This window comes from Gossypium raimondii, chromosome 1 (assembly GCF_025698545.1).
Source record: "Gossypium raimondii isolate GPD5lz chromosome 1, ASM2569854v1, whole genome shotgun sequence".
NCBI lineage: Eukaryota > Viridiplantae > Streptophyta > Magnoliopsida > Malvales > Malvaceae > Gossypium > Gossypium raimondii.
Window position 1 is genome coordinate 36058008 of NC_068565.1, and position 27912 is coordinate 36085919.

The 27912-nt window shown below is 31.3% G+C and overlaps 1 protein-coding gene across 7 annotated transcripts; it reads left to right on the plus strand.

Moving 5' to 3' along the window:
* Window positions 1–1047: 1047 nt before the first annotated feature.
* LOC105785708 (mitogen-activated protein kinase 17) lies at window positions 1048–5955 on the plus strand. 7 transcript variants are annotated; one of them, XR_008197842.1, is made up of 13 exons: window positions 1059–1249; window positions 2099–2507; window positions 2606–2733; window positions 2832–2891; window positions 3093–3242; window positions 3377–3532; window positions 3623–3760; window positions 3859–3932; window positions 4229–4327; window positions 4403–4655; window positions 4737–4843; window positions 4974–5084; window positions 5315–5955. XR_008197842.1 is itself a non-coding variant. In XM_012611834.2 (11 exons), exons 2-11 carry the CDS (start codon window positions 2102–2104, stop codon window positions 4767–4769), a joined length of 1497 nt encoding a protein of 498 aa, XP_012467288.1. In that variant the 5' UTR covers window positions 1060–1249; window positions 2099–2101; the 3' UTR covers window positions 4770–5181. The 7 variants fall into 7 exon arrangements, 2 of the variants coding, with proteins under 2 accessions (XP_052489478.1, XP_012467288.1); XR_008197843.1 differs by having other exon boundaries at window positions 5677–5955; XR_001131140.2 differs by lacking the exon at window positions 5315–5955 and having other exon boundaries at window positions 4946–5181.
* Window positions 5956–27912: the final 21957 nt, after the last annotated feature.

Sequence of the window (27912 nt, forward strand, 5' to 3'; positions counted from 1 at the left end):
ATATACAATTCAAACAATGCTATAAACAAATAATTTTAAACAAACTTTAAGAGAAAAATTGAGAATATCACCAAAAAGAGGTTGACTTTAAAAGCTAAAAATTCAAAATTACAGTACCCAAAAAGAAATTAATCTGTACACATTAAAAAAAAAGCTCCAACGAACATCGAATCAACCTTCGATAAAAGAAAATACAAAGGTTGATTTGTGTATAAAGAACAATTTTTTCTCTCCCACTTCTCTTTTCTTAGATTTTATCGGTACACCAAAAGAAATCTAACCTTTTTTTTTCAGTAGTCCCCACACGTACATATGTAGGGTAAATATAAGTGGACTCCCACATAGTGGGACGCTTGAGCACAAGCCCAAGAGAAAAAATATTTAACATAATAATATATATAAATATATATATTTTATTATATAATTACATATTTATTATTTTATTTATATAAATAAAATAATTGTAATTAAAAATATGAATTAAAAATAAAATTTGAAAACATGTTTATTAACTAAAAACATTAATTAAAAATAAAAATAAAAATCTTGAAACAATATGAATTAATTCAATTAAAAAGTAAAAATTAGAAATTAAAGTAAAAGGAAAAACTTGAAATGGAATTAAAAAAAAAAAAAGCTCCAATCAACCCTAAAATGCTAATCAAGGATGGTGACAAGTCAATGAAAGCGCTTCACGTATACAGTACTTACGTAAGCAAAAACGAATTATTTCTCTAAATACTTAATAAAGCAGTTTATATCTTTAATTTTTAAAACAATATATATAAATAAATTTTCCTAATTAAAATTTGCAATTAAAACAATAAAAATAACAAAAATATTGTTTTTATTTAAAATTTACTTGGTGAATAGATTTTTTGTGGATTTCCTTGAAACGTGAAAGGGTTCATTCATAGAAAACAGCTAATTGTTAATTGTTATCTACCCTATATATTTAATATAAATACTTGACATGATCAAGTTGTTCGTTTTGTCAACATCCAACCCCACTGGATTCAAGATAGATAGTATATACACGTATAAAATACGCCTACTGGTGCTGTATTTCTACGTATAAGGTGGTGGAGGTGTTATTTGAGCAGTTCATATCTGTTCTGTGGTTTCAGCGTCTATTTGAAGCTCTCGTCATCAATTTCATATCTTGTCTCCGCATTTATTTGAACCTCTTTATCATCAATCTTCAAGCTTCAGCTGCAGCCTTCGATTCGTTTGCCCCCGAAAGAAAAGGGTAATTTCTTTTGGCTCTGTAACCGCTTAAATTATCTGTTTTTATTTCAATGAGTTATGGGTTTTTTTTTCCTTTCCTTTTCTTTTTGGGGAGCTTGAATGTCTATTTGATGAGTGATATGGAGGTTTGAAGTTTTGCTCATATAATGGAAATTTTAGCGACGAAAATGGCTTGAAAATGAAATGCTTTTTACCTACAAGCTCTTTTAGTTGAATTTCTTCTCTTGACTTTTAATAATAACTAGGAATTTGTCTGCCTGGAATTTCCTTTCTCAGATTCTTTATTTATTAATTAATTTATTTTTTAAGTCCTAAACATTCTCTAGACATGGCTATTATTCTAATATTTTGAAATTTTGGAAATAGATGAAAAAAGAATCATCTTTGATGTGTTTGGTTTTGTCTTTTTCTTGGTTTAATATACTAATATTTGCATCCAATTGAGAAGTTAGGGTTGCTAGAGGTCACCATAGAAAACAAGTTTTCCTTATTTGATTATGGGATTTTATGACGGTGAATTTGGATTTGATCTTTTCCACGAACTATGAAGATGAGCATAGTCACTATATAAAAATATGAGTAAAAATCTGATATATCTATACATTCGAAAGAGTATGATAGGATCTATTCGAATTCAAATTCGAACCTAATCTACAGATTCGAGTACAGTCATTTGAAAATCAAATCCATAGATTCCCAGTACTTAGAAGGTTAACATCTAATTCTATGCTAGGTAGTTTCAATACTTTTTTTTGTATTACTTCAAGTATGTTGTGAACCCATTCAAAGGGTAAGCTTTTCATATTGGTTTTGTTTAACATGGAACCTAATGGATTCTTATTTTGATCAGAAAATGTTTGACAAAGACTTTTTCACTGAATATGGTGAAGCAAGTCAATATGAAATAACAGATGTAGTTGGCCGAGGAAGTTATGGTGTGGTTGCATCTGCAATAGATACTCACACTGGAGAGAAAGTGGCTATTAAGAAGATGACCAATATCTTTGAGCACACCCCTGATGCAATCCGCATTCTTAGAGAGATCAAACTCCTACGGTTGCTGCGACACCCGGATATTGTTCAAATAAAACACATAATGCTTCCTCCATGTAGTCGAGAATTTAAAGATATATTTGTTGTTTTTGAGTTGATGGAATCTGATCTTCACCATGTTATAAAGATAAACGACGATCTAACCCCTGACCATCATCAATTTTTCTTGTACCAGCTTCTTCGGGGTCTAAAATACATTCACACAGGTGGCTTATATTCACCCATCTATTGCAGTAGAGTTTTCTCCCAATTTGTGAAAATAATGACCCACTTTGTTTTTACCTTTTTGTTTCAATTTTATCAGCTCATGTTTTCCATAGAGATTTAAAGCCAAAAAATATACTTGCTAATGCGGACTGCAAACTGAAGCTTTGTGATTTTGGACTTGCTCGGGTATCATTTACTGATGTACCTTCAGCTATTTTTTGGACTGTAAGTGTTTCCTTCTTGCCTTATGACTTCTGCTACTTATTGCCATTGTTTATGCAATGTATGCTATCATTCACATCTGATTATCATTTATTTTCAAGGACTACGTGGCTACTAGATGGTATCGTGCTCCTGAGCTGTGCGGTTCATTTTTCTCAAATGTAAATGCTGTAGTCCTTTATCTTATTGAAATTAATTTACTATAATCTGTTTAAAGGACTTGTCCTTCTCCTTCTCCTTCTCCTTCTCATACACGTATACACTGCTGCTACAGTTTTACTTATATCCATTCAGGTTAATCAATTTGAGCAAACTCCTTTAAGAACTTTATTAATTGATTTCAAAAACCTGATCTTCTGCAGTACACCCCTGCTGTTGATATTTGGAGTGTAGGATGTATATTTGCTGAGTTGCTTACAGGGAAACCGCTGTTTCCTGGGAAGAATGTCGTGGATCAGTTGGAACTCGTGACTGATTTGCTTGGCACTCCCTCTGTGGAAACAATTGCAAGGGTCTGCTATCTATTGATTGGAGAAAATTTTCATCAGTTCTTGTTGGGAGCCTCTTTAAGTTACTTCCTAGCTTTATTCTAAACATGGCCAAGATCTGGTTTCCTGACCATCTTGATTCTTCATAATATCTGCAGATACGAAATGAAAAAGCTAGAAAGTATTTGAATAGCATGAGAAAAAAGAAACCAATCCCTTTCTCACAAAAATTTCCAACTATAGATCCATTGGCCCTCAATTTGCTTGAGCGTCTCATCGCATTTGATCCTAATGATCGTCCATCTGCTGAGGAGGTAAACTTGAGGGGTTTCTGTTAGTTTCAGATTTTGCTCCCTTTTCTTCTTGCTCTATTTTATTTCTTTACTTGATTGATCTTTATGCAGGCATTAGCTCATCCATATTTCCACGGATTGGCAAATCTGGACAATGAACCATCCATGAAACCCATTTCAAAATTTGAATTTGAATTTGAACGAAGGAAATTGGCAGAAGATGATGTCCGAGAGCTAATCTACAGAGAGGTATTTATGTGTACAGTGATTAGTCTTTGCCTTTCCATTTTAGTTTCATCTTTCATTTATTGTTCACTTGTGGTGCATCTTATTTTAAATGTGAATAGATATTAGAGTACCATCCGCAGATGCTTCAGGAGCACCTTCAAGGCAAAGATCAGATTAGCTTCATGTATCCAAGGTCAGGCATCGTACTATTTCTAAGTGTCAATCATAACAGTGAGGATCCATGTTGGAACTGCAAAGTGATGAATTTTGATCTTTCTTTATATGAAAGAGGAATTATATTTGAACCTCTACTTCACATTTAGTACAACAATCTTCTGATGGTTTGTCCAAGTTCTAATAGGATTTATAATCTTCAAGCTATATGTTAAACCACCTAAAAATTTGGATCTTTAAGTTAATGTGTCTGCCCCTCTTTTAATCTAAACACTAATGAATGTTAAGTTAATTGTGTGTTTTGTGTCAACCTAGTGGAGTTGATCGGTTTAGACGACAATTTGCTTGTCTTGAGGAATATGGAACGAATGACAGTGGTATTCTGCTACAAAGGAAATATACATCTTTGCCTAGGTGAATTGCTAGAATTGCTCCTGACTTGCAATTTGTTTGATTTGAATATGCTGACTATGACCATTTGTTTCTTAGGGAACGAATCTGCAATGATGATACTGATCACATTGATCAATCAAAAAAGCGTACCGTGTCTTCTGCTACTCGTGCGACATATCAAAGCCCTACAAAATTGCAAGGATCCGGGGACTTGGGGTATGCAAACCAGAATGTTTCAGGGACTCAGGAAACCTCTGGGAAACCTACTTCAAGTACTGCCCGTTGCCTGTTGAAAAGCAATAGCATCAGTGCTTCAAGGTGTGTTGGTGTCATTCAGAAACCTTGTGAGGTATGTGTTCTCTAATCACGAATACTATTGCTGTTTGTTAATGTTTCACTTCATGCGGGTTTTCATATCCTCTATTTCCAGGTGCACAATGAAGTACAGAAAGCAATAGCTTAATCCATCTCTGTTCGACATAGATTCTGGTGCTTTGTTATATTTTGCTATGTCTGCAACTTTCATTTCCTTTGGAGGTACCTAGTCTATCTTCAGAGGCCATAAAAATTGTGGAAACTTACTATTAGAGATCTTTTTGGCTCTCTAACCAATTAATATTGGTGACCTGGCTGATGTAGCTTGTAGCTGTTATTTATGATTCTTCAGATGGAGTTACCTACCTGTTTTCCATCGAAGACTTTTAACAAATTAGCTTCTCGTCGTGGAGATGGGAAAGAAAAATTATTTGAGGGAGTCAATTGGGTCTTTGCTGTAAAGGTACGCATACTTTGCAGTTAATACTCAAAAAGTTGACTAGGTTTCAACTGCAGTTTCACATGAATCAAGCAATTCAATTAGAGGCACATTTTGGCAATTTCATTTCTGTGAAACCAAGATCATATTTACAACATGAAACATGCAATTGTAGCCAATGGGTTGGAGATATGGCTGCATTAAAGAGAGTCCACTCATTGATTCATGTAATAGTCCTTTTTAATTGTCTGCAGTTAAGAAAGAGAGCAAGCGGTACCATATTCATATATCCGAATACCGAGAATTGTGGTTGAAAAGCCTCCACTCCTTCGCAAGATGCTGCTCTCCTATCTCTCGTAAAAATGTTTTCAAAATCGGATCGATGGTTGAATTAGTTAGACTATTTATTCGTTAGTTTGACCAATGCTATCGGTTCAATTAAATAAATTATCAAAAAAATTATAAAAATTAAAAAATCGGTTCGACTATCAGTTTTTAACCCGTTTCGTAATGGTTCATGGGTTAACCAAATTGACGTCTCTTTTAAAATCATGCTTCAGTTTTCAGTCCAAATTGATCAGATTGGTCTAATTTAATTCATTCAACATGTTTCCAGCTTGAAAGAGGCAAGAAAAACTCTATTTTGTTCAATACCCAATAGTGCAACAAATCATGGCCTACAAAAGTCTAAACGAAGTTAAAACCATAAACCAAGGAACAAAAATCAAGTGCGATTGCAGTACAATATCTGTTCTTACATTGGAACAAGTATCCACCAGGAGCCCATTACAAGTGCTGTATTTGTTATATGTATTGATACTATGGGTGCGAATCATGTGTATTTTTTTTCTACAACTCAAGACCCCTAACCTTTAAATAGAATGTTTAATTCATATCTCGATTATTGCAACAATAATAATATCAGTTAAACTAGGATTTAATTGATAATTATATGTGTTTGATATTAATATATATGTATTAATATTTAAGTTTTTATTATAAGTATATAATAAATATTTGCAAATATCAAATAAGTGATATTGATAAAGTTATAAATATGAAATACTTATCAATCATATATATAATCTGTATTACTAAAGTAGAAGTTATCCCATAAAATTGCAGCCACAGTTTGAGAGAAATGAACTGTGTTTCTTTGCCAAAACTTGCCATGTGACAAGTCAAATTCATTTTAAAAGGTTTATATAAATTTTATATTATATATTTGTTTTGTCCTGTTATATGTTAATGAGTCGTGCTATATAAATTTTAACATGTTTATGAACACGTTGTATTGTGGGGTTTTATTATTATTATCATAACATGTGATTTAATTTAGAAAATAATTTATTTGATCGTATCATGTTAGCTTTAACTCATAACATATTATGAATAATTTATAATAATGATTCAATTTTTACTTTTGTGTCATGTTCTATTTTTTTCTTGTCTAAAGTATTATAAGTTTATTTAACTTTTGACATGTTTGTGCAGTTGAGTTATGATGCTTTTCTTTTTCAAAATATGACATATTTTAACAATTTTTTGTCAAAATTCAGTTCCTTCCATAATTTGTATAACTTTATCATCACTTTTAACTTTAAGATTACTTATTTAAAATTGAATTACATGCTTGATATTAAAATTATTTAATATAAAATTTTAGGCTTCACAAATAATGTTGAAATGGTGATGCAAACTCACTTTAGGGTATAGTAAAGAAATAAAATTATTAAATATTAAAAGAAAAAACATGTAACGGTATTTGAACTTTGTGAAATTAAAATTTTTATTGACATTATATTAAATACTAACCATACTTAATATATAAATTAGTTTCTTATCCTGTGTAATGTTGTATGAATCTATTAAAATACATTCATTTATTAATTTAAAAATATTTTTAAAATTCACAAGGTTTCGCTAATAAAATGATTAAAATTCATATAAATTTGAATGCTTAATTTTTTAGTCTCCGTTTATTATATTATGAATATTGTAAAATATATGGGAATCAATTATATTAGGATGATCCTAAAATGCATAGTTGTCGGGCACCCATAAAATAGTGACACGTCATTAAATTTTAAAGATAGTGAAGTATTATTATACACTCATCTATATCTAATATCTTCTCCAACTTAATTTAACTTTAATTAAATTACTTAAAATAATTAATTTTATAAATTATAAACAAACATTTTTTCTTCTTTTACAAATTTTAATATTTTTTCTTTTTCATAAGTTAATAATTTTTTTTATTTTTGTGCAACCAATTTAAAAAAATAGTTTTTTTTGCAATTTTTTTATGTCATTAACACATAATTTTGGTAATTGTTTTACTCTGAACCCCGAACCCAAAACCCCAAATCTTGAACTTGAATCCTAAGCCTTAAACCTTGAGGTTTAGGGTTTTAGATTTAAAATTTAATGTTTAGGATTTAAAATCTATGATTTGAGGTTTGGTGTTTGAGGTTATGGGTTATGGGTTTGTGTTCAAGTATTCGGGCTATGGGTTATGAGTTTGGGGTCCATGGTTTAAATATTTGGGGTTATGAATTTGGGTTTAGGGATGTAGGTTTTGGGTTTAGGGTTCAGAATTTTATATTCAAGGTTTAGGGTAAAAAATTACAAAATTTATATGTCAATACATGAAAAAAATTGTTAAAATGTAATTAAATAATTGAAAAGAGACATGAATATTGTGGTTAGAAACATCTATAAAATAATTTATCTATGGATAATAATTTCATATATTTAAAATTTGATGATGTGACAAAATTTTATTAGTGCCTAAAACCTTAATTTTTAGGATTATCGTTATGTAAGTTATTCCCAAAATATATATGATATTTTTTATATGTCTATGTCATATTTAAAAATTTAATTCTATTTTGAGGAGTGTCGTCTAATTAAGTTACTGATTCAGGGAATTGCTGCCTTTCATTTGGCTTATCATGTCAAGGTGTGTATATGTTTATGATAATTTTCTCATCAGGTCGATATTGTGTGTATATGTTTTATGTGAATTTTGAGATATTTGTGGTTGTATATTTATGTTATTTTTATTTTATATACTTTTCAAAGTGACATAATTTAAAATATAATGTGTTCGCTCACGTCGTAAATATGTTTGAGTAGTGTTTTGAATATCATTCTTTTTTATTGTATAAAGTATTATGATTTTATATAGTTGTTTTTCACATCAGTAATTCACTTTACATAGGTTTTGATATCATCATATATTTTGTTGGGTTGATTTTATTCTTTGTAAGATGATATGTTTTGATTATTATTATCATAATTTTTGGTTTCATGTTAAATTAATTTCATATTTTGCATAGTTTTCTCATAATAATTCAATTTTATTTATTTTTAAAAATAAAGTCACTATTTGACTTCTGAACTATATATGTTATCACTTTGATATTTAATTTTTTCTATTTTAATACTTAAATTATCATTTTCATCCTATTTTACTCAAAAATTTTTAAAAAAGTTTCCAATAAAACGTAAAACGTGACACTTTTGTGTTGGGCGCAAATAATATTTGGAGTAAAATGGGATGATAATGTAATTCAAGTATTAAAATGATATAAAAATTAAATATCAAAATAGAAAGAAATTATAATTCAAAGACTTAAGTAATAAAAATTCAATTTTGACTCTATATATATATATATTAATTCGAAAAGAAATCATTACATCAATTAAAGCATTAGTAATACAAATGGGGTAAAATATCAATAAAATTATTTTTTAAAAAATTATTGAAATGGGCCCATTAAAAAATTAATTACCGGAATGGCCCTATTTCCCCGAAAACGTGTCCACGTCAGCGCTTTGTCAGGTGACGAAGCAGGAAAACGCTTCCTTGAAGAAGCGTTTTGCCCGCGCGTGAACAGTAGCAACAACTACTTTTTTGACCATTTGTGACCCCCTAATGGTAAAAAAAAAAACTATAAACCCCCCTTTCATTTTTTTCACACCTAAATCCTTTCTCTCAATTTCTCTCAAATTCCTTTTAAAAAAGCTTTAATTTTTTTTAATTATTTTAAAAAAAGCTTTAATTTTATTTTTTTTGAATTTTTTAAAGCATAAAAATTTGATCGTGTTAGCAGTGGCCAGAGAATTAATTCGTCTCGATAACAAGCACATATCCGTCGAACAAATGAAAATGGTAAGTGTTAAATTTAGTTTTTAAATATTATTTAAGATTTTTTTGATTTATTTTTATTAGAAATTTCTTATAATTTTTAAATAATTTTTATTTTATTACTTCTTATAAAAGTCTGTAGATCAAATATTGCAATGCTATATCCATAATATGCATGGTCTTCCATCATCGTTGGTAGAGAATTACTTGCGGAAAGCGGGTTTTTGGCACGTGGCGACGGTAGGTCGGGGATGCAAGTTGGACCCGAAACTCATCAGTGCGTTGATTGAGAGGTGGAGACCCGAGACGCACACATTCCATCTTCCATGTAGAGAATGTACTATCACTTTGGAAGACGTAAATTTGCAATTGGGATTGCCGGTGGACAGGTACGCGATCACCGGGTCTGTTCAATCAGGTGATTGGGGAGCGATATGCTACGAGCTTTTGGGCGCTATTCCGGAGAATATTAACGGAGGTCAGGTCGAGATGGACTGGTTACGAGACACATTCCCAGAGCCGGATGATGATTCTACTGAACTAGAAAAAATCAAATATGCTCGGGCATACATTCTTCAGATAGTTAGAGGTTATCTGATGTCGGACTTGTCACAGAATCTTGTACATCTAAGATGGCTGTTGAAACTCATTGATTTTAGAGCAGCTGGTGAATTTAGTTGGGGGTCGGCCGTGTTGGCAACATTGTACCGGGAGATGTGCGGGGTGATGCGACCGAATAAAGCCAAAATCGGAGGTTGCCTACCACTACTGCAGTCATGGGCATGGTTTCGCTTTCCATTTTTAAGTCCTCGAGTGGACCACCCGTATACATTCCCACTCATAACGAGGTAAATTTTATATTAGATTTTACAATTATTACGTAGATTTAAAATATAATCAAATGCTAAAAATTTATTTAATTAGGTGAAACCATTCGGCAAGTTATGCTCGATTACCTACCTCTCTTGAAGATATACGGCTTCTATTACACCAACAGTCGGAAGCACAAGTACGTATTAAATAAAATAGATATTTCCATCATGAGATAGTCGATTGGTATTTAGTATTTAGTATTATGTATTATGTATATAACTAATATTTTCATCATGTTCATATAGTTTCAATGGACACCATACGAGGATCCGATAATTCAGACAGTAATTCTGGATGAGTACTTCCAAAATCCAAACGCTTGGCATGTGAAAGTCCCATTGGTCAACTTTGCGACTGTGGAGATGCACCAGTCGGACAGAGTATTACGGTAATTTAGATTCCGACAATCGATTCCCATGGCACCTGAGGTGTTGGATGATCATCACAAAATCGACCTACGGTAATTGCATACAGATTGGCCGAGATTCTGGTCACACTACATCCAAATGTGGGAAGATCAGTATGATTATATACCTACTCGGGAACCGATCATTGTTCCAGAGTTAGCGTGCGTGCCAGAATACATGCCATGGTTTAGGATCCATGGCAAGCCGTATTTACTGTCGACAGAGGAGAGGCAGCGGCAATTGCGTGTCCAAAGGGAACGACGTGGCCCTTTAAATCCAAGAAGAAGGGATGATGACGCAGGCCCATCACAATCACCCGGCCCATCACCAGGCCCAGCAACAGCACCAACACAGTCACCGGGCCCAACAGTTCAACCGACGATACCTACAGCATAACCTTTTCAGATGATGCTAGGTGCATATCCTAGTCTTTTTATGTATCCTAACCCTTATATGTTTCCTTTTTCTAGTCCTATGGCAGGTTGGAGTCCATGGCCCGGTTCATCTCTATTTTCAATTACGCCGAGTGGACCGCCGATGTATAGGCCACCATCGCACGAGGGATCACATGAGGGGCCGTCGGGGAGCTCTTCTTTTTACCAATCCCCATCACCGTATAGGTTTCAAACAGCTTCACCGTTGGTGATGCAAACACCTCGCAGTCACTATTCTATCAAGGTGGCTCATCGTCTTAACACCGACAACCAGATCCCCTACCGGAGGAACCAGAATCCCCGCCGGAGCAACCACAACCCTAGCCGGAAGCTGGACAAAGGAGGAATCCAGCGCGTAATCTGGCACTGAATCCGGCGGGCACGGAGATTGATTTTTACTTTAATATATTTGTACAAACATTTTGAATATTTTGATATTATTTGATGTAATAAAATAGAAATTCTTCTATATTATTTCATGTAATAAAATTGAAATTTACTTTTATATTTTTAATATAATAGAAATTCTTTTAAATAACACAATATTTTGAATATTTCTATATTATTTCATTTAATAAAATAAAACATTTTTGATAAAGCATCCTCCTTAAAGCTTTTTTGACACTATTTGCTCAGAAACGTCTTTTCAAAATTATTTTTTCAGGAGCTACTATAACAAAAGAGCGTCCACGTGGGAGCTTTTTTAAATTAACACTAAACCCTAATTTAATTTTTAAAAAAAATTTTAATTAATTTACTCAAGTAACCCTAAACCTTAATTTAATTGATTTTTTTCTTTAAAAACCATAAACACGAAACCTAATCCAATTTTGAAAATTTATAATTAATTTAATTAATAAACCCTAAACCCTAATCCCTTATTTATTTAATTTTTTTCTTTAAAACCCTAAACCTAAAAACCACAAAACCCTAACCCTAAACCCTAAAACAAAATCCCAAAACCCTAACCAGCAGGAGACACAGGCAAAACGCGTTATTGAGGGTGCGCTTTATGTCCACGTAGGCAAAGCGCTCCCTTGAGGAAGTGTTTTCCTGCCTCGTCACCTGACAACGCGCTGACGTGGACGCGTTTTCGGGGAATTGGACAATTCCTGTAATTAATTTTTTAATGGGCCCATTTCAGTAAATTTTTTAAAAAAAGGGCTTTTATTGGTATTTTACCCAATACAAATGTTATATTTAATTAAGAATTTAATCTAATTTGCGATGCGCAGCACGTCAGAATATTCTAGGATTATAATAATATTAACCTTCTTTAAATACGAGTCATTGTTAAACAATTCTAAATTAAATAAGAAAAACTATGATTAATGTATAAACTTGAATTTACTTATTTGGAGAGAAATAATAGAGAGATTGAAATTTTATAAAGAAAATTCAAAAAATATTTGAGGTGCATTTAGACATTATAGAGTAATTAGATGAAAGTGTAGCAATTACACTCGTAATTACAAGAAATTCTATTTTCCATGTCTTTGATTGATGGAATGTAATTAAATTGCAATTTTTATATTATGTTTGGTAGCATATATATAATCATGCAACTACATAATTTTAAATTCTAAAGTATAGTATTAGTTATTAAAAAATATCTAGAATACTTAACAACAGATTTTCTAAACAAATAATAAAATATAAAATCAAATCACTGTATGCAATATTTTAGTCTAAAAAGTATTTGATAATACAAAATTAACAAAAAATAAATACTTATATAATTTTACCTAATTACTCTAGCATTTTGTATTTATTAAATTATTCTCTCTCTAAAGTTAAACATATACTCTTTGTCATCATAAAATTCTTTTTTCCCAAAAAATACTTAATCTTTAGGACACACCAAATCGAAATTAAATATGGGTTTAATATTGAAAAGGTACATATGAAATTATATATTTGATAGTTGATCCGTATACGGATTGATTATTTAATTCCACTACTTTGTTTTGATTGTTGTTTGCAATTTTATTTTCTTTTGGTTGTTTAGAGTCCTCTAAAACTATTTATGATTAGATTATTTCTTCAAACCCAAACCTCAATTAAAATTTATAAGGGTTTTAGTAAAAATATTAAGTGTAAAAAGTAAATTTAAATAAAAAGTTTAAAATATGAATTTAGTTCAAGTTTAGGCTAAAATTGTCTATTTCAAATCTAGTCCATTTTCTATGTTTATAATAAATTTTATAATGTTATATTTATATATGATATAATTTGTAACATATAAAAATTAAATTTATAGTAATATATAATATTATAATATAATTATTTTTAAAAAATTTAAAAATAATATAAGTATGTTTAAAATGATTTAAGGTTAGCTATTTATAATTTTAGACAAACTAAAATATAAAATATATTAACATTATAATTAAATACAACTCAAATCCAACTGAACCCAACCCAAGCCATCGAGGAAGAAAAATTAGTATGTACGTTTACATTTCACGTGTTCCCATGTTAATTACATTATGTCCCAAAGGCTTCCAATTTGAAAGCCTGTTTGAAACAACCTATATAACTTTTTTTTTCTGCCAAATCGGACGGTTCTGATAAAATTATTGTTTCTGTAATCTCTTTGTGTATTAACAGAGGAAAAGCTTAATCTTTACGTAAATATTAAATAATTTGTTATAATATAGAATTGTTACTGTAGGTTTAAATTTAAAATTAGAATTATGTAAAATTAAGAATAAGCAAAATATTTTATTTCTCTTTAATAAAAAGAAAAACCATCGTGTGAATAGTTAAAAATTATCAAGTGGAATTAATTTATTGCTAATTCATGTATAAAAATGTATGAAAAAAATAAGGTTAAAATATGTTTTAAGTCTCTTTACTTTTATACATTTAAAATTTAGTCTATTTTACTAATTTCAAAATTCATGTCCAATTGTTAATACTGTTAAAATTCTTCTATTAAATTCACATGTAACATTTTGAAGTAAAATATACTCAACCAATAGCCATATGATGGAAAATCATCATGTGAATGGTTAAAAGTTATTTAGTGAAATTAATTTATTGCTAATTTAGGTATAAAGATGCATTGAAAAAATAAGGTTAAAATATGCTTCAAGGCTCATTATTCTTTGTACAGTTGAAATTTAGTCTCTATTTTATTGATTTCAAAATTTAAGTCATATTACTAACACCGTTAAAATGCTTTTGTTCAATTTACAGATGTAACATTTTGAAGTAAAAAAATACTCAAGTAATAGTCATATAATGAAAAATATGACAATCTAATAAACTTGAATTTAATAGAAATGTAACGACCCAATTTTAGTATTGTCAAAAATTGTGATTTTGGGACTTTGTTTCTATAAATCGGATTCGTAAATATTAAATAGATATATTTACAAAGTTATTATATAAATGAATTAAAATTTGGATAGTCAATTTAGTCGAAATTGTGATTAAATAAGGCTTAGGGACTAAATTGTAAAATCTAATCGCTATAGGTTTTAATCGACAAAAGACTTGGGGACTAAAATAGCAATTAACCAAAGGTTTAAAATGACAATTAAACCATTTTCAATTATGTGATAGTGGATGATGATGAGAAATTCCACTAAGTTTGATTAAAATATTAATTAAGTTAGAAAACATGATTAAATTAATTAATTTGAGTTAATTAAAAATTAATTGAAATATAAAAGTAAAAAATAAGTGGTATAACATCATCTTCTTCCTAATTCACACTCCACCATAAAGGCAAATTGGATGCAAGCTTTCAAACCCTTGGGACTTTTAAGCATTGATTAGGTATGAAATTTAAGTCATTTTCTTGTAATATTTATAGGTTTGAGGTGATGAGAATATGATTTAGTTAGCTCATGTATCAATATGTAAAAATTTTAAAGTTTTAGAAAGTTATCGTTGTTGATTTCTTGAAGAATTAGGAGTGAAATTGATAGAAATTAAGTTTAGTTAATGAAAATGACTAAATTGTAAAGCTTAATTATTGATTTTGTACATTAGGGACCAAATTGAATAAAATGAAAAAAAATGCTACAAAATTTTGGTAGGAATAGAAAGTAGAGGGTTTCTAATGAATATATGTGAAATCAGATTTTAATCTGAGGCTAGAAATTGAAAGATATGTTTGTTTTGAGTTTAGGGACTAAATTGAATAAATTGTAAAATGTGCATGAATTAGTAATTGGGTGTGATTTGGTTGGAGTGATGTGGGAACCCCAATTTGTATTTCTATGATTCGAGATCAATTTATTTATTGCATATTCATGACATTTTTTATTATATGATGTTGACATAAGTTTTCAACGGTTGTTTGAATTGAATTGATATGGTTAAGATTAAATATTGAGACAATGACTAAATTGAATATAATAAAATAATATGATTTAATGGATATATGATATTTAGTATAATTGAATATACGTGTATAACATGAATATATGTGCTTGGAAAATGAATTGGATTATGGTTGTGAATGTGATTGAGAGCATGTATTGAATTGAATTGTATGATGGTATTGAATGTCGAAATTGTGTATAAGTTGAATATAGGAAAAATGAGTACGATACAAAATTTTGAATGGTATGCAATGTATGAAATGAAGTGATTATGTGATTGAAATGTGATATATGGTTACAATGTATATTGATTCAGTGTTACTCTAATAACAGTACCAAGTACCGTCGAATTAGTTGGGATGCCTTAGGTTAAAAACCATCACTGCCGGGCCATCCAGGATGGTAGGATATGTCTATAGAAAAAACTATCATTGTTGGGATATCCAGGATGGTAGGATAAGTAAATTGTGAAAACTATCGTTCTCGGGCCATCCGAGATGGTAGTATATTGAAATAGAAAGCCATCGTTGCTAGGCCATTCGGGATGGTAGTATATTGGAAAAGAAAGCCATCATTGTCGGCCCATCCGAGATGGTAGAATATTGAAATAGAGTAAATCATCATTGTTGGGCCATCCGAAATGGTAATATATTCTAGAGTGCAAACTATAGTAGTTAGGCCACCAGGGATGACAAGAGTAGTATAGAAGTTATGGAATGTTGATGAATAGGTATATTGTGCTTATATGTGTGTTAAGATAGATCAGGTGTGTAAACTACTATATGAATCGGTTGAAAATGAGCCCTAGGGGCCAAACGAATACGAATGAGTCAGTAGACACAAGAAAATGATTGAATGGTGGGTTGAACGACATATTATGTTAAATGAGAAAGAAATTAAATGTATTGAAATTGGAAATGGTTTAAAGGTAAGTAGTTGATAGGTAACTTGAATTGATTTTACTATTGTTATGGTATGCTCAAATGTGAATATGTTAATAGAATTATTTGGCATCATAGAACATGTTTTGAATAGTCATCGATTTTATCTCAAGTCATGGAATCATCACTGAGCGTTTTCACTTAGTGTACAGTTTGTTTTTCTCCGTGCGTAGGTATAGTAAATTCTTGAGAATGTGATCAGTAGATCCAACATCCATGAGGCAATCCTCGACTTAGCAAAGTTTGTATAAATTCGTCTTGTTTTAAGTATGACATGTACCTAGGTCTAGTCGATTTTTGGTTTAAGATGTGATCATGTGAACTATTGGAGCTGGAATTGGTATTTGAAATGGCCATATGTTAAAATATATGAAATTGAGAATTTTATAATATTTGGCTAGGCATAACTTGTGGTATGAAACACCCCTAACCTGTCTCCGTCGCTGGAATAGGGTTACAGGATATTACAACAATTAACATATCTGATAATATTCAAACAAAATTCAAAAATCAATTTAAATATCATAAATCAATGTCCACTAAATAATCATGGCATTCATACAAAAACGACCTTAAACCGAGCTTATGGGACCTTAGAAACAGTTCGAAAACAAATAAGGACTAATCTGAAACAAAATAGAAAAATGTGGAAAAACTAAAAATAGGGGTCACACGGCTGTGTGACAAAGGCCAGCCTGTGTGGCTTAGAGACATGGCCGTGTGGCTACCCCACACACCCATGTGGCTACTCCACACGCCTGTGTGCTCAGACCGTGTAACTGACTGTGATCGTTTGAAAAATTCTGCACCTAAAATTAATAAGACATACGACCGTGTGTGGTACACGACTGTGTGATAGCCCGTGTCCCAGACTGTGTGCATCCAAAATGACCCCTAATGCAAACCATTCAACATCCATTTCTTGGACACCAAACCGAACCTTTTCCAATCACTTTCACATGGTTAAAACACATTCAAACATACCTAAAACATGCCAAAATCATTCATCCTATGTGCCTAACCAATAAGCCATTACTTGACACCACAATTCAAACATTGAAACATAATCCATTTAAGTACAACTACTTAGGATTTCACACTTCTTCAAATATCAAATATACCTCATTTATTATGACCAAAATCATCAACCAAGATTTACCAAGTTACCTAAGCATTTGTACCAATTCAATCATTCCATTCACATTCAATCTTACCATATTTCAAACACTTTCAAGAAGTACGCACCAAACAACTAAAAACATACATATATGAACATATATAAGCCAAATCCAAAGATATATACACATATATGCTTAAACTAAGTTTAAATAATATCATTATAGTAAAAGAACTTAAATGCTCCTAGAACATGTCACTTATACCCTAAATAAAAAATAATCACATTTTATACCGAATTGTTGAACGGATAGTGGGATCTCCAAAAGTAATCCAATCGACAACTCGAATCCAACGATCTACAAAGAGGAAAAAACCAAAATGAGGTAAGCTCGCATAAAGCTTAGTAAGTTCATGATAAACTTAAACTTTGACTTACCGAAAAGGATGTAATAAAACATATTACAAGATAATTCAATATCCTAATCATGAGTTAGTTAATTTCCTATACACATCACAAGTCTCACAAGATTAGTGAGTTAATATATAAAACATGTAATTTTATCATGTCATCAAACATATACCTAAAACACATTTGGTACATACACCATCACATATTAATTTAACATTTAACATCTTTATTTCAAATATGTATTTCAAACGTCCCTTTTTCACATATATATATTCCTAAAAATATTTTGTGTAAACACTTCATATATCTGTTTCATATATCTATATTCATAAAAAAATTCAGATAACCATTTCATCTAAATATTTTATTTTACCATTTAACACATAATAATTCATTAAATCTTGTACTTACATTTCTTTCCTATACAACACAACCTCACAAGGTTAGTAGGTATCACAAAGAAACCTATAATTCCAACAAATAATGGAACATGTAATAATAACATAACAAGTACATATTACATCCATCATATGTTCGATAAACCTAACTTCCCATTTCAAGTATTTATATCAACATCTTCTAATTCACACATTTTGACCATATAACCTTTCATATATGTACATATTCGTTTAAACCTTTATCACCCTTTGAACCGAATGAAATAACATCGAATACTCGGGAAATGTTCTCACAAGCTGTGGTTGTAACATGTAATCGTATATGCTCACATGAGCTGTGAAATGGGGCTAGCCACACAAGCTATGGGTCGGCATGTTAGGCTACACGATGCTGCTCACACGAGCTATGGAAAATTCGCAATAAATGCAGGACCTCAGCCATTAGTAGGACATCCAAAAGTAGCACCAGAAACTATAAAACCCCTTAATGACATGTCATTTGTATCCTAAGTATTCACAAGGTTCAAACGGGACACATTTCATATCTAAATCCTTTAAATTCGTTTCCATTATACCATTTCAAAGTCATATCCGTGTATTTCACATTTTCCAAACATAGTACTCAACTTAAACATAGTACTCAACTTAAATATCATCACAACTTAGTCTAACTCATCACATACCAATCTTAAGCAGTTAATTTCAATTTCAACATAAATAGATATGTATTAAATTACCAAAAGCAACAAATAATTAATTTAATCAATTTACGAACTTATCTAATCCAAAAACAACAACGAACGCAACATCGATTATTACTCCGCTAACTTTCCTTCCCCGTGATTATTGTCCATTTGATTCATTTCTTAATCTAAATATAATAATTTAGTTCAATTATTCAATTCAAATACTTTAAAATAATTAAATTTATGTAATTTACCATTTATCAACATTTTACACTTTTACCTTTTATTTAATTTAGTCTCTAAACCCAAAACTTTTAAATCTATCACAATTTAAATCAATGCTAGACAAATTTTATATACTCTTTATACATCCCATATTTATCCATTTTCACAAGAATTAATGTAACTTTACTATTTTTAACAATTTAATACTTAAACTTTAAAATCAACTAAAACCGCTTAACAAATTAGTCCTATTTAACTATCAAACTTATAAATCTGTCTTCAAACTTCAAAAATATCACAAATTTATCCATGGTAAAATTCTAAACATTTAACAGTTTTACGAATTAGTCCCTAGGTTAGCTGGATTAAGCTACAAAGATATCAAAAACATAAAAATCATGAAAAGTGGATGAAAATTACACTTACATGCATCAAACTAAGCTTGGCCAAATGTTGAGCTTGTCCATGGTGTTTTTTTTCCAAGTTTTGGTGGAAAATAAACTAAGGAAGATGATGATACATTTGTTTGTCTTTTGTTTATACATTATTTATTTATTTACATTTTACCCTTTATTATTAACATGAAATTTAACTAGATGACTAAGAGCTTTATCATCCACTAACATTTATAATGGTCTAAATACCATATAAGTCCTCCCACATATATTAATTAAGTCATTTAGTTAATAAAATTCAATAGCGATTGAGTTTTTCATCCTTTACGATTTAGTAATTTTTCCTTAATTAACTATCAAAATGTCAAAATTTTGGATCAAATTTCAATACACCTATATAATCACTTCGTAAATATTTAATAAAAATATTTATGAGCTCGGTCTATAGAAACGAGGTCTCGATATCTTGTTTTCCAAAACCATTTGACTTTAGGGACAAACCACTTGTACTTAAATATTCATTCAATTAACAAAAATTATCAAATTAATATTTATTATAATACTATATTTGACTCATAAATATTAAATAATAATATTTATGGACTCACTCATCGGATTTGTGGCCTCAAAGCTAGCGTTTCCCACATCACTAAAAATCGGGCTGTTACATGGTATGCTAATAGTTTATATGGCAAAGTATCTATAAACATATGCATATATACCAATTAGTTCAATGTTGAGTATGATAAAATGAATTGTGTATTTTAATGAAATTGTTGAAATGGGTGTAAATTGGATATGTATAAAAGATACTTTGGCTATAATTGAATTTATTGGACATATAAACTGGTTGATATTGTAATTGCAAATGTGTTTGAGATGATTAGGTGATTTCAAGTAGGTGTCAAAACTTGACCATTTAAAAATAGTATGTTACATCGGGACGTCGAGCATGCATCGTTGCGACGAGATCATATCACCATGTCATGACGCAACGTTGAACGTTGGTTATTGTAAAAAAGCTAAGTCAGTATTTTGCGTTGTGACGAGGAACCCCCAAAGTCAAGACGTCAACTCAAAATTTTGAAAATATTACAATTTAGTCCTAATTCAGCCTCGGCTTAGCATTAGAGCTTTCGTAAGCTCGTTTAAGATTTGAAAAATGATTATGTATGATTTTATATACATATTTTTTTATAGTTGGTGTTTAATTTTGTAAATTAGATTGTGATTGTTCGTAGTTGCTCTGGCAACGAATGTGACACCTTATAACTCAGACCCAACGGTCGAGTTGGGTATGGGGTGTTACATAGAAAAATTTTAACAATGCTAATAATTGAACATGCATTTTTAAATCTAAAAAGTAGAGGGATTAAATATCTTGAAATAAAAATAAAAGGAGTAAATTTCAAATATACAAAGATCGCAAAAACTTATAGCATATTTTAACCAAAAAATAATAGTTTAGGATAAGCAAGTTTTATTACACCCGGATATCTTTAAGGGCCTAATTAGGGAGGAAATTTGGGACCTAATGAATGTATGGTAAGTTGGTGGACTCTACTAGGAATTTTGGGGAAAATTGTGTACCGACAAACAAATGGTTGAGTTCTAATTTTAGTTTGGTTAGGATGGAACCGACTGGTTCTATAGTGGCAAACATAATGATTACCGATGATTGGCTAGGAAGGTTTGGGAGACCGTGCATAGGAGATATATATAGGTGAGAGAGGACGTTCTGGAAAAGGAGAAGAATCCTTCTTAATTTAGTCTATAAATTTCTTTTTTTATTTGTTTTGTCTTCTTCAGTTGCTCTAGAGAAGAAGAGAATTTAAGAGAGCTCTTCATGGAGCCGTAGTCGTGAGAATTGGAGTTTAGAAGTAGAGAAATCGAGTATCAAGTAACCTTTCTTATCCTTCTGTACTCGAGGATTCGAGGAAGGAGAAAGTAAGGGATCTTAATAGATCTTTGTAAATTTGATTGTGGGTTTTAAGGTTGAAAAAGTTTGATTTAATCGATTTGTATGGTTGTCATGCTTAGATGCTAAGACAAAGAAGGCTTTGGCATGGGTCTAGAAATTTTTTCTAGAAGGATCTTCTTAATGCCAAATCCCTATCTTTCACATACGACCAGTACCGAGCTTGGCGTTCGTTGCTTTGTTCCAGCTCTTCCATCATTTGGTATTGTTGCACCTCAAACAGTGACAACCTCTGTTCTAACTTTTTTAGAGAAGTCAAGATATCCTGGTCATTAAAGGCGGGAGATGTTGTTGTGGGAATACCTGTGGTAGGGGAAGCTTGGCTATGCTGGGGTGCTACGACAAACTTAGTTCCTCAAATCTTTGCAAAAATTGCTCGTGTTATACCAACTTTTATTGGGAGTAATATCCTCAGCATCAACTAAAGGCACATTTGCCGTATTACAGAGGGTAGAAATAAGGGAAGAAAAATTCAAACTCCTGGCATTCTTATCATCACACTTATGGACACCTTGGAAGATAATCTTCCCTATATTTATTTGTCTTCCTTGTAGAATAGAATGCAGCAACAACATTCTTTCTTTTGAAACAATCGTGTTATGCGTAGACGACATAAGACGACTCTTTAAAAAGTGGTACCAAATGTAACACCCTAACCCATATCTGTCGCCGGATTAGGGTTACAAGGTATTACTGAACGTAGCACAAATCGAAATGGACATTTACTACCTTTCTGGTTTCGCAATTCGATCTTATTTTTACACATACATTTTATATTTAACAACAATATAATGCAATTTATATTTCAGAACAGATTCAAATAGTTATAATACATATAGTTCATTTAAACAACTAAAACTCAAATAAGCTTTACAACTTAAAATTTATACACAGTTCATGCTTTCAAATTTGAAGCATGTCAATGTCCATATCTATTCACATATTCGAAATAATTAATATGCCACCAAGCCATTTTCGCATGGCTTTAATACAACACTATCAAATTAAGCTAACTCCAAAACTAGTCTATACATGCCATAGTTTCCAAAAGGAATTTAAACTTATAAAATACCGTAGTTAGTCAATAGTGTGATAGGCTTTACTGACGAATCCCCGAGCTCGTAAAGACTTCAAAATCTATAAAACAGAGGTAAACAAGTACAAACACACAGTAAGCTATTTAAAGCTTAGTAATTCATAAACATAGGCATGTATATTAATTATGGCAAGTAACATTTAACTAGTAAAATTAAGTTACATAATTTACAATATAAAGTTATCAATCACTATATGGTCATACTCTGATTACATATAAAAATTATATATTCGAATGTATACTTTTATAATTGCATATAAAATTTTCACCTCAAACAACACAATTATCACCAACAAGGCCGAATCATATATATATCCAAAGATGTTAATTCAAAATTAATATTCACATACCTTATATAATTTCAAGAAAATAACTTACCTTATTTCCATATATACTTTTAACTAACACATACCTGAGCATATAATCCAATTTCACATCCGATCTTCATTTAACATTGCCCGATGAACCTTTCGAAATTAAAAAGGATACACGGATAGTCGGAAAGCTTGTACAATGCCAACGTCCCTAACGTGGTCTTACATGTGATCATAGATCGATGCCACTATCCCAAACAGGGTCTTACACGAAAACACAAGTCGAAGCCAGCGTCCCAGATGTGGTCTTACATGAAAACACATATCAGAAATCCTATGTCATGACATAAGTATCCTATCTATTTCTAGGGTTTGTACGGGGCTTTCAGACATTGATTATCGATCGAATCGATCTCGAATCAAAATCCCTATCCCAACATTCACATTTAGCCAAGACATTTAGAAAATCAAATAATTCAATTTTTCACATATCATTTTATATATTCATGAATTTAACAACATTTAAAAGCTTATTGACTTATCTCGGATATCGACGGACGAAATCGACTAATCGACTACTTTCGACTTCCCCCGATCTAATTCCATTTTCTTTGGTTCTCGATCTAAACATATTAAAATTTAACCCTTTTATTTATCAAATCATTTAATTTTATCCAAAAACACATAAATAATAAAATTACCATTTTGGCCCTAACATTTTACACTTTTTGCAATTTAATCCATATTGCATAAAACACAAAATACACAAAATTTGCACACATCATGCTAGGTCCGAATATTCATAGTCTTCATACAAGCCCATAAATTTGATTTATTTTGCATTCTAGTCCCTCAAATACTTATTTTCACAATTTAACCCTAATTACTCTAATTCATTAAAAATTCAAAGACAAACATGTTAATCTAACACATATATTTCACATTTCATCAACTAACATCATAAAGCTCAAACATTCATCAATGGCACATTTTAAAATCATCATCAATTCACAAAATTAAAGCATGGGTTTTGAAGAACACAAAGCAACGATCTCAAAAAACGTAAAAATTATCAAAAACCGAACAAAGAACTAACCTCAATCAAGCTTCAATATGGCCGAATGTAGCTAGGTTTTCTTTCTTTTTCTTTTGTTTAATTTCGGCTAGTGAAGAAGATGATAACCATGGCTTTGTTTTGTTTTATTTTAATATATATATTAACATTTTATTAAATTACTAAATTAACCTATAATATTAAATATATAAAACATATAATTCAAGGTCATTCTTGACCATTGCCGCCCACTTTCAATAAAAATGGCCTAATTGCCACATAAAACCTCCATTTTATAAAGACAACAACAATTAAGTACTTTCATATTTAACCCCCAAATTTTCATTTTACGGGATTAAGCCATTTTCTCAAATTAAGAGCACAAACAATAAAATTAATTCACGAAACTTTCACACATGTAAATTCACACATAATTAACATAGAAAATAATATTAAAATATTTTTCTGACTCAAATTTGTAGTCCCAAAACCACTGTGTCCGATTAGGGTCAAAATCGGGCTGTTACAACTCTCCCCCCTTAGGGATTTTCGTCCCCGAAAATCTTACCAGTGGATAGGTTTGGATAACGCTCTTTCATTGCATCCTCAGGTTCCCAAGTTGCTGCCTCAACTCCATGATTATGCCACAATACCTTAACTAAAGGAATTTTCTTATTTCGTAATTCTTTAATCTCACTAGCCAGAATGCGAATCGGTTCTTCTTCATATGTCATATCAGACTTAATCTCATTCTCTATCAGACTAATCACATGTGAAGGATCGAATCGGTATCTACGGAGCGTCGAAACATGGAACACATTGTGAATCTTTTCTAGTTCAGGTGGCAACAGTAGTCTATAAGCAACCGACTCAATATGCTCTATAATCTCATATGGTCCAATAAATCTCAGACTCAATTTGACTTTACGACCGAATCTGAGCATTTTCTTCCACGGCGAGATTTGAAAAACACTTTGTCCCTGATTTGAAACTCAATATCTTTACGTTTCAAGTCTGCATACGATTTCTGACGATCCGATGCTATTTTCAGACTATCACATATCACTTTCACTTTCTGTTCAGTCTCTTTAATTAAATCGACCCTGTGTATCTTATTTTCACTGAGCTCTATCCAATACAACTGTAGCCCCTGTTCTTAGGTCTTTAATAACAACAACACCATGCAAATACACTTGAATTACTCCAAAAGGTCCTGACCATCAAGTTTTTAACTTACCAGGAAATAATTTGAGCCTAGAATTAAACAATAATACCTACTGTCCAGGTTCAAATTGCCTTGGTAAAATTCTGGCATCATGCCATCACTTGGTCTTTTCCTTATACAAACGAGCATTCTCATATGCTTGTGTTCAAAATTCTTCCATCTTATTCAATTCTAGTAATCTCTTACTGCCAACAGCAACCCAATCCATGTTCAACTTCTTAAATGCCCAAAATGCTTTATGTTCAAGTTCAACAGGTAAATGACATAGCTTACCGTAAACAAGTTTAAAAGGTGACATCCGTAGTGGTGTTTTAAATACAATTCGGTATGCCTATAGAGCTTTATCCAATTTAGTAGACCAGACCTTTCAAGATGGATTCACCACTTTTTCTAGAATTTGTTTAATTTCTATATTAGAAATTTCAACTTGGCCATTCGTCTGAGGGTGATATGCCATGGCAATTTTATGTTTCACCCCATACCTACGCAAGACATTGGCCATCATTTTACAATCAAAATGGGATCCCTCGTCATTGATAATGGCTCTCGGTGTACCAAATCATGTGAAAATATTCTAATGCAAAAATTTCAATACTGACTTAGCATCATTAGAGGCTATGGCTACTGCTTCTACCCACTTAGAAACATAGTCTACTGCCAAAAGTTGTATAGATTGCCCACGGATGGTGGGAACGAACCCATAAAGTCTATTCCTCAAATATTAACAATTCAATCTCCAATATACTTTGCAACGGCATTTCCTGTCTCCTAGACACATTTCCTGTTCTCTGAAAATGGTCACACAACCTATAAAATTCATTAGCATCTTTAAATAAACATGGCCAATAGAATCCTGACTGGAGTACCTTGGCATCTATTATCATCCCTCTAAAATGTCCTCCATATAGGGCTGAGTGACAATGTTGTAAGCCACTGTGCATCTCATCGTTTGGGATGCACTTCCGAATTATTTGATCTGCACAATGCTTGTATAGGAATGGTTCATCCCAATAGTATTGTTTGGCATCGTGAAGAAATTTTTGTTTTCTTTGAGCATTGAAGTCAAGTGACATTACACCACTTACTAAGAAGTTTACTATGTCCGCTTACCAAGGTAATGACTTGGTAATGAGCAACTATTCATCATGGAATTCTTCCTTAATGTATTTCTTGCTTTCAACTTCATTCATTGATTCTATTCTTGACAAATGGTCAGCCACTTGATTTTCGGTTCCCTTCCGATCTCTAATTTCAAAATCAAACTCTTGTAACAAGAGTATCCACCTAATCAATCTTATCTTGGTATCTTTTTTAGTAACCAATACTTGATAGTCGAGTGATCTGTGTAGACTGTAACTGTAACAGCCCATTTTTAGTGAAATCGAAATGGTGGTTTTAGGACTACAAATCTGAGGCTGGAAGAAAATTTATTTTAAAATTATTTTAGTGTCTACAGTATGATAGAAATATGGTATGAAAATTTTGATAAGAAATCTTATTGATTACATGCTTAATTTGATGAAAAGGATCAAATTGCACAAAGTGCAAAAGTTGAATTCTAGTAGTTAAAGGTACCAAATAGCTATGGAATTCAAAATTGGAGGTCCTTATATGGCAAATAGACCATTTAGAGGAGTTAGTAGGTAAGGATGATTATTCATCATTGGAATTTAGTAAATTATTAATGGTTAAATTGAAAAGATGATAAAATAATGATGATAAAAGAAATAAATAATTAAATTAAGTCATTTTCATCATCTATCCTAAATTAAAATACATGGAAACCCTAGTTATGAAGCTTGAAGATAGAAAACTTATTTGGCTTAATTAGGTATGTATTCTTTCCCCATTGCTAATTATTTTTATGTTTCCGAGATCGTAATAGCTTAATCTAGCTATCTCGGGGATTAATTTGTAAGACTATCAAAGTATTAGGGTTTTTGCATGGATGAGTATGTATGAATTTTGAAGTTTTATGGTAGAAAATGAAAGGTTGTTGATAGATAAACAACTTTTGTAAAAAGAATTTTGATGAAATTGTGATTTACGGAGTAATTTGAAAAGATGGAAAATTCATGGAAAAATTTTGAATTTTATGAAATACATGGGCTGCTATTGTGATATATAAAAATTGACTAGGCTTGGAATAAGGAATAAATTGTATGAATTTCATTTTCCGAGCCTAGGGATAAAAGCGTAATTAATTAAAAGTATAGGGGCAAAATAGTAAATTTTCCAAAGATGTGTATTGGAGTGAATTGAATGTTAACTGTATTAAATTGAGCTAAATTCATTCGTATAGATCCGGATAGACCTGGTACGGAATTGGATAGAGTAAAAGAAAAAGTATCGAATTAGTAGCTTACAAATCTACGAACACTTGTCAAGGTAAGTTCGTGTAACTAAATTATATGTTTATATGTTAAATTGAATGTTATGTTTGTGAAATGTTTAATTGCCATATAAAATAATGATTACATATTCGACAAGTATTAAGTCCCGTTTAAACCTTGGAAATTCAACGGATACAAATGACATTGTCATTAAGGGTTCCAATTGGTAGTGGTCTTGTATGTGTTGCGGACACACCTTGGCTGGCAAGAGCATCCCATTATTTAGCTCTCGTGAGCATCCTGATATAGAGCTCTCACGAGCTTCCTGATATTGGCTATTTGGAGCTTCCCGATAATTGGCTCGCAAGAGCTTCCTGTTATATAGCTCACATGAGCTTCCCGTTATATTGCTCGGAAGAGCTTCCCGTTTACATGTTTGTATAAACATACATGTACATGAATTAACGAATCA